The following is a 12,906-nucleotide window of genomic DNA, read 5'->3' on the forward strand; positions in this document are numbered from 1 at the left end:
TCATTAAAATGCAAATCAATTTATAACATTTTTGACATGGTTTTTTCTGGATTTTGTTGTTGTTATTCTGTCTCTCACTGTTCAAATAAACCTACCATTAAAATTATAGACTGATCATTTCTTTGTCAGTGGGCAAACGTACAAAATCAGCAGGGGATCAAATACTTTTTCCCCTCACTGTACATGTCCGGTGCATAACTGGAATTTGATTTGCACTGTTTACATATTTCTTGTTTCCTTTGTTTCTTAAATAAAATGAATGTAAGAATTGAGTTCCCTTAATATTTTGTTACAGGCCTAGAAAATACTCTACATGTGTACATGTGTGTGTATATATATATGTGGATACACACCTGTGTATGTATGGCACGTGTATGTGCTCTGTGCAAAAGGTGGGAGAGAGCCCGGAGGGTCGGGTCCAAACGCTCATCGCCTCCCTGCAGCGCCTGGTCTTCGAGTCTGTGAGCCGATCTCTCTTCAAGGTGTGGCTTATTTTCCTCAATTATATTCTGATATTTCCCCTTGAAGAAATGTCCTTTCCAAACTATTGCCGTGTAACGTGCGTCAGACGATGATGCTGGAAGATGATGTTACGGAACTACGTCTGAAGTCCCTTTCATATTCTTACCTATACTAGGGGCACACATTTTAATACCTTGCAAAGAATGTTGCATTTCAATCAAACTAAATGTTTAATTCTCAAAGTTGGAATATGAGATGCAGATTTTTGGCATTAAATGCAGGCCGAGTCGCATCGACTCAATGCACTTGACAACCAGGTTTAATCACCAGTGGCTGAAACCCAGATGGAAACCCAGGATCTAAGCAGTCCTGGCCGAGCGCTCTGACTCAGTTTTAGCCCCTTAAGCCACCCTTCTACCTCAAGGCGATTGCTTTCTTCCACTGTTATACCATTTTGAATTACAACATTTGCGAAAGTTACTCTATTCACGTTATAAGGTCGTACTGAGTGTATCCACGAGTGCTGTAACTTATCAGTGAATTTGGCTACTAGCTATGGCTATGGATGTATATGAAGCACTGCAGCCTCTGTGTAGGTCTTACCGTGATAACTGCTTCCTCTTGCTTTTTATACATCATACATAAAAAGCTAGTGTTCATAAATAGTTTATAACAGATATAAAGCATGAAAAGAGCTCTCAGCATCTTACAAACACTGACATTACAACACCAGGCTCACCCTTTGAAGTTCCCCTACCAGAGGCCGATGAAACCAGTCTGCACAGAGTCAAAGCTACGATTTCAACAGCAGTTTCATCTCAAACCACCAATTCCATGCAGCCTCTTTTATTACTTGTCAGAGCACTGAGCTAGCACAACTGACTTCATAATTTGGAATCCCAGACACTCTGCCATCATATTTATGATAACATAAAAATGCTCATGCATACTACATGTTAGACCCAAGCCATTGACCTCTGACTGGTGCTGCTGCTGTTTTGTTCATATTTTTCTCTTATAATTATTCAGAATTATTAATATTATAGTTGGATGACTCAGGTGGTTCACATTGGCAAATGTCAGAACATGAAACCAGCAGCATTGACATGAGCGCCTGGTTTGGAATTCAGCACTTATCTCTCCCCTGTGATTAAGCCATGATTTATGATCTCAGACCATTTTTTCATGGACGACACAAGAAAATATGTCAATTATCACTCAGTACCACAGATCAAATTTACCACTGTGCATTGATTTCATGTTGTATCTAACCTCATGTCTTCACCTCTGGGACTTGCATGAAGCTAATGGCTTTCTTTCTTCCAACTCTGTGCTATCCCACAGCATTATTTTGATTGTTGATTTTTTTGGTTTCTACCATGGATATATACTATATTCATCATTCACATTGTGCTTAGAGCACTCGAATCACAGTCAGGTGGGTGTGAGGTCAAATCCAGGTCGGCGCAAAATCCCTGCATGGTGGATAAAATCAATACCACCTTTTGAGAAGTTGGCCAGTTTCTTCATAAGTCTTGTTTGTCCCATTGTAGGGTCAGTCTCTACCCTGGGAAGTGGAATTGAATGCAGTGGCTCAGGGCCACCAACAGAGATGGGCATTGCCCCACACTTGTCTCTCAGCAGGGAGAGAATAGTGTAATTATTTATCACTTTTAAGAGAGCCTCTTTTTAAAATGATTTTGATGTAAAATAATCTGTGTAACTATAAGCCCCACAGCTGTCAATGTAGAAACATGTGTCAACTAAGGACATTGCATTGACCCTCCCAGAAAATCTAATTTTGGAATTAATAGATTTAAAGACATTGAAAATGATTGGCTGCATGACATGTGGATGGAGCGTTCAACTCCCAATCAAACAGTTGTGACTTCAAATCCTGCTCAAGGGTGAAGTCATAATGGTTGTTCTTTGCAGCAACTAGCCCCTGCCATGGGAATTTGGAATTTACATTGCTAACTCAGAACCACCAAAACAGATGAGCACTGGTCCATGTATGGTGCAGATTGGCACCGTGATTGCATGCGACTTCCCAATGAGTGCTGGTTGTGGGCATTTACCTCTTGTTGAAAAATAGCTTTGTAGCTCATCCGATTCCTACTCCATAAATATTTTGATTCAGATTTTTTTTAAATCATGGAAACACATTGATTTTGGACATATGCATGACACGGTTAACTCTGACTAGATCTATTTACAATGGAACAGAATGAAATGCCTTTGCGTTCATGCAACTGACACGCACTTCTAGGTCCCCCTTACAGAAGAGACCTGTATGGGGGACTGGTACAAAAATTCCAAAGCAGACAATGCATCCTTCCTATATCTGTCTCTACATAAAAAAGAATTATAGCATCATCATCATTAGACCTCCTTTGCCAGTACCAAAATATACTAATAGGGTTTTTCCCCTTTTTTCTGGCAACAAAACTGAAACCTTTTTACGAGGATTCATGTCTGCATTAACCACAATACTTGCAGTCAAAATGCAAACAAAAAACACACTTTGATAATATATGCATGGTCCTTGAAACTGATTGGTCCACACCAGAGACAGCTTTCTTTCTTTTTATATCTATCATCATCATCATTAGACAAAAGCTGTCTCTGGTGTGGACCAATCAGTTTCAAAGACCATACATATATTATCTGAGTGTTTTTTTTTTTGCATTTAGACTGCAAGTATTGTGGTTAATGCAGACATGAATCCTTGTAAAAAGGTTTCAGTTTTGTTGCCAGAAAAAAGGGGAAAAACCCTATTATTATAATAAAAAAAAAGTTTTTTTACACATCTTAAATGGATGCACTCGTCAGGAATGTCATTATTATTGAACTTACAGCACTATGATCCATTATACCTAGCTTTGATTCCTGGCCATTAAATCAATAGTAATTCGAATCTATTCTTGACATGTGGCTTTGGCTTACAATGATTACCTGATGCAGTCCTGGAGGGACAAAGATGACCAATCATATTGCTGGCCACACGTATTCCATGCTGAATTTAAAAGGTGTTCGCTTACAGAATTTTCTCCTATGGTCTATAAAGCTATGCACATGTGTGTGCAGGCCGATCAGCTTGTGTTCGCTCTACACATGGTTCGAGGGCTTCACCCAGAACTCTTCCAGGAGAACGTAAGTAGTCCACGTGCATTCCCACATATATAATGTATTCAAGTAACCTCCATGTATTTACACGTACGCCTCATGAATCTTATCCACTACGGTATGCTGTATTCAAGGAGCATAAACCATCACGCTGACTCTGTTCGTCTTCACAGCGGCTTTTGGTTTGCCATCGAACAAAGACGGTCACTGCATCGTTCGCTTTCAGATGCGCTTCTGCAGCTGTCTGGAACCCTCTTCCTTCCGATATTAGGAAGCCACTGTTGCTATGCACTTTTAAATATAGATTGAAAACTAATTTATTTTAGAACTTCGTTTTGTGTTTCGTTTGTTGTCCTTCCCCCGCACCTCCATTTACCACGATTGGCTGCGTACGGTGCGAAAGAAGTTCAACATACTGTACATACATACAACCGCTAGCATGACCTTGGAAGAACTACAAATAAACATAGTTTCAGTGTAATTTCATATTATAAATGGAAGGGATTCCCTCTAGGTTGAGTGTTATTATCAGTATTGTTGTGGATGAGAAGTCCTTTTATGTTAGAGTTACTGTTATTGGCCACATCCTCGATGAGAAGAATGCCCATTTTTGTAAATCCAGGTTCATATATGAGCTATAGGAATTATCTTCTAGTTCAGCATCTGACAGTCTACAATCATAAGCAGCCATTTATATAAGCCACTTCATCACCACACACCATGGTCCCGAAATGTCACAATCCATTTTGCTTTTGCACACAAACTGATTTAATCGCTCCATCTCCACATTGGTCTTCCCCTCTTTGGCGCAATTCCTCCACTGGCTGCAGATTTTTCCAGATGTCACACTCGATGAAGTAACCACAGCACTTTGCAAGATAAACACTGGAAAAGCTCCTGGAAAAGATGGCATAACTGCTTGCCTTACTATAAATAAAACAAAGGTTGATTTTTTTAAAATAATGTGAAAAAATTGTGCAAAACGGATATGGAAATAATGGTAAAGTACAAGAGAAATGCTGTTTTGAATGCATGGATTTACATTATTTCATGTAAACTTGCATATCGACATGTGTACTGGATGTTACTCTTAAAATTCACATTTATATTCCACCTGTGCTACTCGTGTCGTTCTCTCCCACGCATCTTTGCGGGAGATGTGAAGCGAGCTATAAAAACCTTGCCCTCGCTGGCAATGTTGCATTGGTAAACTGGAACAACAAAAACCGCCCACAAAACTCCGACACATTTTAGAAAATAAATTTTTATACACACTGCTGCAGATGCCTATGTTGTGGGCCCCACGTACGCTTAGTTCCTGTACCTCCGATTAGCACGGTTGGTTACGTACGTTGCGAAATAAGTTCAATATACATACATACGGGAGGTTTCTGCCGCCCATAACATTGGGACACCGAGTCATTGGTTCATGAGGTTGCATGCAACCAATGAGACTCATCGAAATTGCCATTGGCCAGCATTACCATGTTTTGTAAGCGCACGATACTGGAAAACATTAATCATTGGATTTTATATGAATTCCTTTCAGTGATAAAAAACAAATCCTGTTACCTTCTAATCCAGTGCTGTATTACCAATTCTATATTTCTACATAAATATCTTCCATCAGCAGTTGCTTTGTGCAGCTCATGTATACTCATTACAGGGCCTCGAACGTGCACATTTTAAAATATATAGTATGTATACAGCACACTTGCATGTCTGCTATCTTAATGTGGAATTTCTGCCACTGGTTCAGGGCCAGCAATGTAGTGGAGCTCTACCCCATGCTCAATTGAGCCGCCAAGATAGACTCTGCCTTGTGTATAAGCACCATACAGACATGCAAGTGTGCTGTATACTCTATACTGCACATGATTATTCACCACGAAGGCATGGACATATATGTAGAGTTTAAGTGTATGTTAAATGTACATTTATGGCTTATAATCACACACATATATTATCATGCGCACTTTATATATTTTTCCGACTTTATTACGTTATATATAAATACCCACACATATATAGAGAGTATTAAATAGTATAAAGGTAATTGTTTAAGGCTTGCAGGATTATGCATGGACAATAAATACACATCAATACACACGTACAAACATGCATATGTATGCGTGTAATTATTTATCCACACACGTGCTTGCTTGTAGTGGGGAATGTGCCTCATTGTGTGTGAGCTCTGTTTTGAAATTGCCATGCGCCAGGGCTGATAACGGTGGCACAGGGAAGCTGATTGAGTCTTCGTCGTCCGTGACTCGAGTAAATAGAGCGAGTGTGGCGGATGGAATTATAATGGCCGATGCTGTGATAATTACAGATACGGCGCTCTCGCAGCGGGGACTTGTGAGATTAGGATTGTGTGTGTGCATGCGTGCTTGCAAGCGTGTGCATGCTCGCAAGTGTGTGAGTGTGATAGTGAATGAATAAGAGAGGCAGAAATGCTGACTGTAAATGCATGTATGTCCAGCTTTGTGTGTGTGTCTTTGTGAGTGAGAGTGTGTGTAAGAAAGAGTAATTGAGAGCGTAAGAAATTAAGACAGTGTGTGTGTTGGGGAGAGTTAAAGAGTGACTGTGTGTGCAAGAGTGAGAGAGTTTGAATGTGTGTGAGAATACAGGAGGTCTGGTGGACTGGTTTTGGCTCCAGTTAGCATGAGGTGTAGATAATGCTCTATTCAGGGCAGGAAACTGCCAAACAAAATAATGAAGGGGGTGTGGGAGCGTGTAGGCAAGGTGTGGGTAGCTTTGAGTCCCAGGTTGCTGTGAGCTCACCTCCCCATCAACAAGAGGCGAGGAATGGCGGTGGTCGTTGTCTAAACCCCCACTGTAGATGAACATCAGTGGAGGGATGCAGACAAGGCTGATGAGTCAGATGCCTTCTATAACCTCCTATTCCACGTGCTAGCTAAAGTGGCCCCTCGGGACAGAGTCATCCTGTTGTGTTGGTCATGACGCAGATACCTAGGCCGGAGTGATTGAAAGGCATGGGCCAGATCAGCTCAGTAATAATAGGAAGAGGCTGCTCGACTTCTGTGCAGCCCATGGGTTTGTAATCACCGATATGCTGTTCCAGCATCGGCGCATCCACATATCATGGATCCATGCCGGGTCCAAGCAAGAACATCTGCTGGACTATATAGTGAGAGAACAGCGAATATGGTACCATATCCTTGACCTACCATGGAGCTGATCTGCCCACTGGCCATCGGCTTGTCATCTGTAAGATGCGCTGGCATTCTTCCACTCCGGTGGTGGGTGTCTACCCCATTCAAACCCACAGTAGCCTGGTCTCAGGGAGTTGATGATAGTTGCAAGCAGGAAATTCAATATCAGCATCGTCCCCCCCCCCTGATGCTGAGGGGAAATGGGTGAGGTTTTGAACTGTGGTTCATGCAGCAGCAATGGTTGCATTGGGTATGCAGTCCAGACCTCCCCAGAGACCCTGGCTGGAAGAGGTGTTCCAGCTGGCTGAGAGAAACAATAGGCCCACTCCTGTTATTTACAACATCCCACGTCAGAGAATGAGGAGGCTTACAGAAGCCTTCGCTCGGAGGTTCGGAGAGTCATGCGGCGCTGCAAGGATGAGATGTGGGTGCAGGTTGCTGAGGAGATGGAGTCTGCCTTAGTAGCCCATGATGACAAATCACTATTTATGTCCATACATTTTTTTTTACTTGTATCGCTTCACCTTTCACAATCCTTAACAGAAAGAATGGTGATCTGATCTTCAACCCCCAGGAACAGGCATGCACGTTTGCAGAGCATTTCAATGAGGGCTTGGGAGAGGGGAATTCCCTCTGCAGACAATACCATGGGGCAAGGTGGGGATGTCCTTGCTGGAGCTGCTGTACCTCAAATATTGGCAGAAGTAGCCACCCCTAGTGAGTGGCTGGCTGAGGTGCCATCTTTTGAAATGATCCAGGCAGAGATGATCTCCGAAGTGAGCTGCTGAAGAAGGGTGGCATCTGTGTGCAGACTGCCATATATGACAGCATTACCACTGTCTCAACCATAGGACAGATTCCACAGGATTTGAAGGATGCCCTGGTGGCCCCCCTCTTTACCAACTACAGTGTGACGGGAAAGGTCCTGACAAGGATAATTCAACATTGCCTTCCTAGGCATGCTGAAGAGAGGCTTGCGGAGCCCCAATGTGGTTTGAGGCCAGAGCGGTCCTGCACAGACACCATACAGCAGGGATGTAGGAAATTCCAACAGGACCTCTTTCTCTGCTTTGTTGACCTGGTCAGGACTATGATACCATCAATAGGCCAGGGCTGTGGGTTCGTCTTCGTGGTTTCAGAGTCCCTGACTCTGCTACCAATCATTAAGGATCTTCATGATGGGTGGCAGGACAGGAGTCAGAGCCATTTCCTGTTCACCTTAGGGTGTGACAGGGATGTCCCGTGGCTCCTACATTGTTTAATAATATCTTCGATCACGTAATTCGAGACGCTTTCCATGGATGTATCAGAGGAATGTCCATCTTGTACAGATACAATGGGAGACTGATTGATGCCCAGGTGTGGCCGAGGGATGGCTCCCTATTGTAAATGATACGACAGGGCAGTTGGAGGCAGCTGCCCTCCAATAAGAGTGGATGGAGCATTAAGTGGATAAAATGCAGCAAGTTGGCACAGTAGGGAGTACAGGTGGTGCTGCTGCAGGTCATTTCATGTACTCAATCCATGGCACCTCGGTCTGTCCCGTGACCTATCCGCGGACCTTCGACACTCCATGTGGCCTCGAAGTGCACCTAGCCTGGCACAGGCGCTGTGGTGATGTCACTTCCACTTCGTGGCAAATGGTGGCTGTTGTTGCTGTGTGTACGTGAAGGGGGTTGGTGTGTATGCTTCTGTGTGTGAATTTGTGAGTTACATTTTTTACGTAACTAGGTATGTACTATGAGAAGTGAATATTTTTGTTAGGATATTGTGTAAGCAGGAATATTAATGGGGTGTATCTCAAGGGGCTTATAGGAATGGGTGTGCATGTGGTCAGCGCACGCACACGTGCCTACAGAACACACACACTCATGCTCCATTTGCCAGCTTCTCTTTGTGTGTTGCATTCAAACGACGCAAACAAAAATGAAATAAGCGTATGATAAATGTACCGAGATTGTGCCGATAGCAAGAGCGGCAGAAATGGAGTGGCCACGTCTCATCCGATAGTGATCGCCCATTACCCCGATCCTCAGCTGAGACAGACAAAGACATTAGCTCCATTTCCATGGCCGCTCTTTCAGTTTTCACACCACTCGCACCTTCATTCAACAACCCAGCCTTGGCACAGTCTCCTTACAAACCAAGACCCTACTTATCATTAAGGTTTACAGTAATAACTGATTGAAGTCAAATGTTGAGAATAAGCCAGTAAATCATCGTGGTATTGTAATTGATTTCGTTCATTGTGGTGAAAATGGAAGTGAAGCTACTCGTCTCAAGTGATATTTATCCCAAAAAAATCCCTATCAATGTCAATATACATCCCTCATGTTATATAATGCAGAACTGCTGACTAATCTGGAACACAACTCCTTTCTAATCTGATATAAAACCCTTGACTCATCTGATATACAGAACCTTCATCCAATATAGAACCTTCGTCCCATATAGAACACTTGTATATGATGCAAATAATTTTTGATCAAACACAGAATTATAGAATTGTCCAATACAGGCCCCTTATCCCATCTGATACACAAATCACGACGTATCCAATACAGCACCTCTAATCCACCCGGTACAGAACTCTCACATCATGTAGTTGCCATCGTTGGCATCGTAGAGTATCAGGAAATTACTCAGAATTATGTCACCTTCACAGTGCATTAAACACTCGGCATCACCCAAATATGTAAATTATTTATCCAGCCACTCCTCGTCCTAAAGACATGCATTTTAGCTGTAATTTTACTCAAAATTTTAGACCATTATTTGTGTTAGTGGTTTTATGGCAAGAGCACTCATCTCGCAATCAAAACTCCTATGGAGATTATGGCCTAAGAATGTGGCTCTAGATTTCTAGGGGAGGTGAGTGCTACCACATTGCGTGTTTGGGCAGGGGGCCACTCTTAACTCTCATTTTGATTGGCTCTGTAACTATGATGCCTACTGCAATACATTTGGCAGCAGTGGCTAATACAGGCAGTCCTCGACCTACGAATGCCCGACTTACGAACACCCGTACTTACGAACCAGCTTCCATTAAATATAAAAAATAACATTGACTTAAAACTCGAACTCGCACTTGTAAACTGAACCGCGGAACTATTTTGTTCAGAGGAGTGATCCTCCGCAAGATGTAATGAGTCGGCCTAGCACTGGGAGTGAGTGTTCATATATGCGCAGACATTGTGTGTGTGATGGGGAGCAGTGGTGTAGTGGTTAGCGTGCTGCACTACGAAAGCGCCAACCCGAGTTTGAGTCTTGCTCACAGCCAACAACAATGACGATTATCTGAACCGGTCCTAAGCCTACCTAAGTTGACTCAGCCTCAAAAGAGTACTTGTGGCAGTGTGTAAACATCGCCACTGGGGAGACAAAGGCGGCCGGGCGTGGCCCTGGCCACTCACCCCATCGTGTGCCGTGCCGGCCTTCATAGATGCTCGCTAACAGCACTTGCCCCTACAGTCTGTTAAGGCTATACGGGGGATCTTTATCTTTGTCTGTGTGTGCTCCCGTGCTTCCGAGTGTGTCTGTGTGTGCGTGCGCTCGCGTGTCCCCAGTGTGTGTACAATTGTGGTCATCATCAGGACTCAAGTGAAAATAAAAGTTTCTCTATTTGTGTTACTTAATTTTTAGTTTCATTTACTATAGTCTTTTTCTTTACAGCGTTACATGCAATTTAATATTATGAGTTTAACAATGCTTCCCTTTTTGTTGAGCCGTAAAACGTTTCATAACACTGAACGTATGGGCATTTAAATACAGTACATTGTTGTGTTCTGACTTACAAACCATGCGACTTAACAATGGGGGTTCAGGAACTGAATCCATTCGTAAATGGAGGACTGCCAGTACACCTTTTGGGAACGAATTAGGTTAGTAAGCCAAGAACTGCCCGTAATGTAAAGTGGCACCGCCCTCGTATATTTTCTGCTGCGTAAAAAAATAGTTCAGCTGGTTTTTGGCGAGGTTAGAGCATTGATAATATATAGCTATTATATAACTTACATCCTTTTCATGCTGTCAGTCAGGCAGCACAGATGATATCAGGAAAATGCCCTGGAAATGAACACGATGGAGATACTATGATGCCAAAGTTGCTTTACATCATATTGTGGGTGCTATTAGTCTTCTAGAGCCCCCACTGCCTTTGATACATGCACATATACGCCCCTTTAGTAACTCCACTGCTGGATGAGGGCTTCCCTGTACCCGACTGGTCATGAGGATTATTTAAACATAATTCATCATGCTGGTCAGTGCCAGTTGGTGAAAGTGAGAAGCATCAGTGTGGGAGCATAGAACCACAGTATAATAAAGGATTATGCTGCACTGGCATCTGCTACTCACTTTGTAGCACAGCCATGCAGCCACCTCTAACGAACTGGCGTATTACAGTAGTCACCCAGCCAAGCACTAGCCAGGCTGAAATCTGCTTAGCTCTCTGTGATCTAACGAGATGGGCATATTTTGGAATATTTATCAATGCACAACGATTATCTTGGATTCCACTACCGTTAGCTACTGGAGCCTTTGGTAGTTGATTTATACTTAGGTTCCTGCGACCCTAGACCAGGGCCCATTTAGCCACCACTTTCATACGAATCTTCCTTCTCAACATTGTCTTTCTCAGGGGGAAATGGGCAGTGTATGCGAAATTGGCCTTAACTTCTTTAAATATGAATGCCTCCGTTATTTAAAATGATATCGTGTCCGTGCTTAACGTAGCCTCTCCACGCAATGCTTCATGTATGCTCTCTTGATTAGATTAAATATCACGGAATACATCTCTTAATCGGCAATCCTATATACAAATGTCTATGGTCCTTCTGATGCAGCCAACTGGAATGATTTTAATGCAATTGAATTATTACAATTACATCATGGTAATTACACTTAAAGTGGCTATTTTCTTCTTCTATATATTCATGATGTATCGTGCTTCTTTATTTCTGAATTTCTTATAATGCACTTTTCACAAAATTTACAATTTTAAAGCAACTTCAAAAAACTCTTTGGTCTTTGAATGCATGTGCTTGTGGAGGATGCTAGAAATCGAATGGCAGAATAGAGTAACCGACTTAAAAGTTTGGAATAAAACATGGCATTAAAGCACTGTGGATGTAATCAGCACATGTGCAGGATGGAGGAGAGCAGGTTGTCAAGACAGCCACCAGCAGTGTCACGCCTGGCCTATCGGGAGGCCTCTCGTAAAACATGCTCATGGAGACAGCCTGACTCCCAAGAACAATGGGAGGGAGAGGAGCGACACTCACAACAAGGACTAGAGCATTGGGTACTTTAAAGCAGGGCGAGTTGGCAGTGGGGTGCGTAAGCTGTGCATCTGCCAACAATGCCAGTAATTTAATGCATATCTGAGCCTTTCCAACGATTTCCTTACTGTCTGCCTTCAACATTTTTCATGGCCTTAAAGTATACTTACACTGGCATAAGCGCTGTGGTGACTTCACCATTTAATGGCATGTTGGCAGTTATCTATGCCGGTGCAAGTATGTCTTTCTTTGTGCAGACTTGTACAGTATGTATGTGTGTGAGTTAATACGTGCGTGTATGTATTGTATATCACAGTGGTGCAGTGGTTGGCGCATTGCACCACACTCTAGGTCACCTGGGTCTGATTCCTGGCCATAAATAATGTGGGGGGCAATTAATATCGGTCTCCCTTAGATTAACACAGCATTAATTGAGGAACTGTTGTGGTGTGTAAACATCAGCATTGGTAAGAAAGAGGGATCCAGGGACGGTGTTGACCACACCATGTGCCGTGCCAGCCTCAGACGTTACTCACTATAGTACGTGCTCCAACAGTTTGTATGGTCATACAGGGTGTCGCTTTATGGTTGTGTCTTTGGATAAAGGTCTGTGTGTATGTATATGTGTATGTCTACGAAATTGTGTGTCTGAGTGTGTGTATGTATGTATGACAGTGGGGAACAGTCGGGTAGCGATTAGCGCCCACTGTGCTATGAAAATGACATCCTGGGTTTGATTCCCGCATTAGGTCAACACCAGTGATGATGATATCTGAACTGGTCCTGGGCCTCCCCAAGGTCGACTCAGCGTCAAATGAGTCCCTGGTGCGGCGTTTAAACATCGCCACTAGGGAGACAAA

At 43.0% G+C, this 12,906-nt stretch overlaps 1 protein-coding gene across 4 annotated transcripts in view; it reads left to right on the forward strand.

Annotated features, from left to right (window-relative positions):
- The window catches only part of DYNC2H1 (dynein cytoplasmic 2 heavy chain 1), a 182,025-nt gene that overhangs the window by 116,644 nt on the left and 52,475 nt on the right, over window positions 1-12,906 (forward strand). For all 4 annotated transcript variants that reach the window (XM_061560348.1, XM_061560350.1, XM_061560351.1 and 1 more), the window contains exons 74-75: window positions 393-482; window positions 3,550-3,615. In XM_061560348.1, coding sequence (XP_061416332.1) covers window positions 393-482; window positions 3,550-3,615 — 156 coding nt within the window. The remainder of the gene's footprint in view (window positions 1-392; window positions 483-3,549; window positions 3,616-12,906) is intronic.

This window comes from Lethenteron reissneri, chromosome 26 (assembly GCF_015708825.2).
Source record: "Lethenteron reissneri isolate LAM-NWPU_2019-01 chromosome 26, ASM1570882v1, whole genome shotgun sequence".
In the NCBI taxonomy this organism is placed as follows: domain Eukaryota; kingdom Metazoa; phylum Chordata; class Hyperoartia; order Petromyzontiformes; family Petromyzontidae; genus Lethenteron; species Lethenteron reissneri.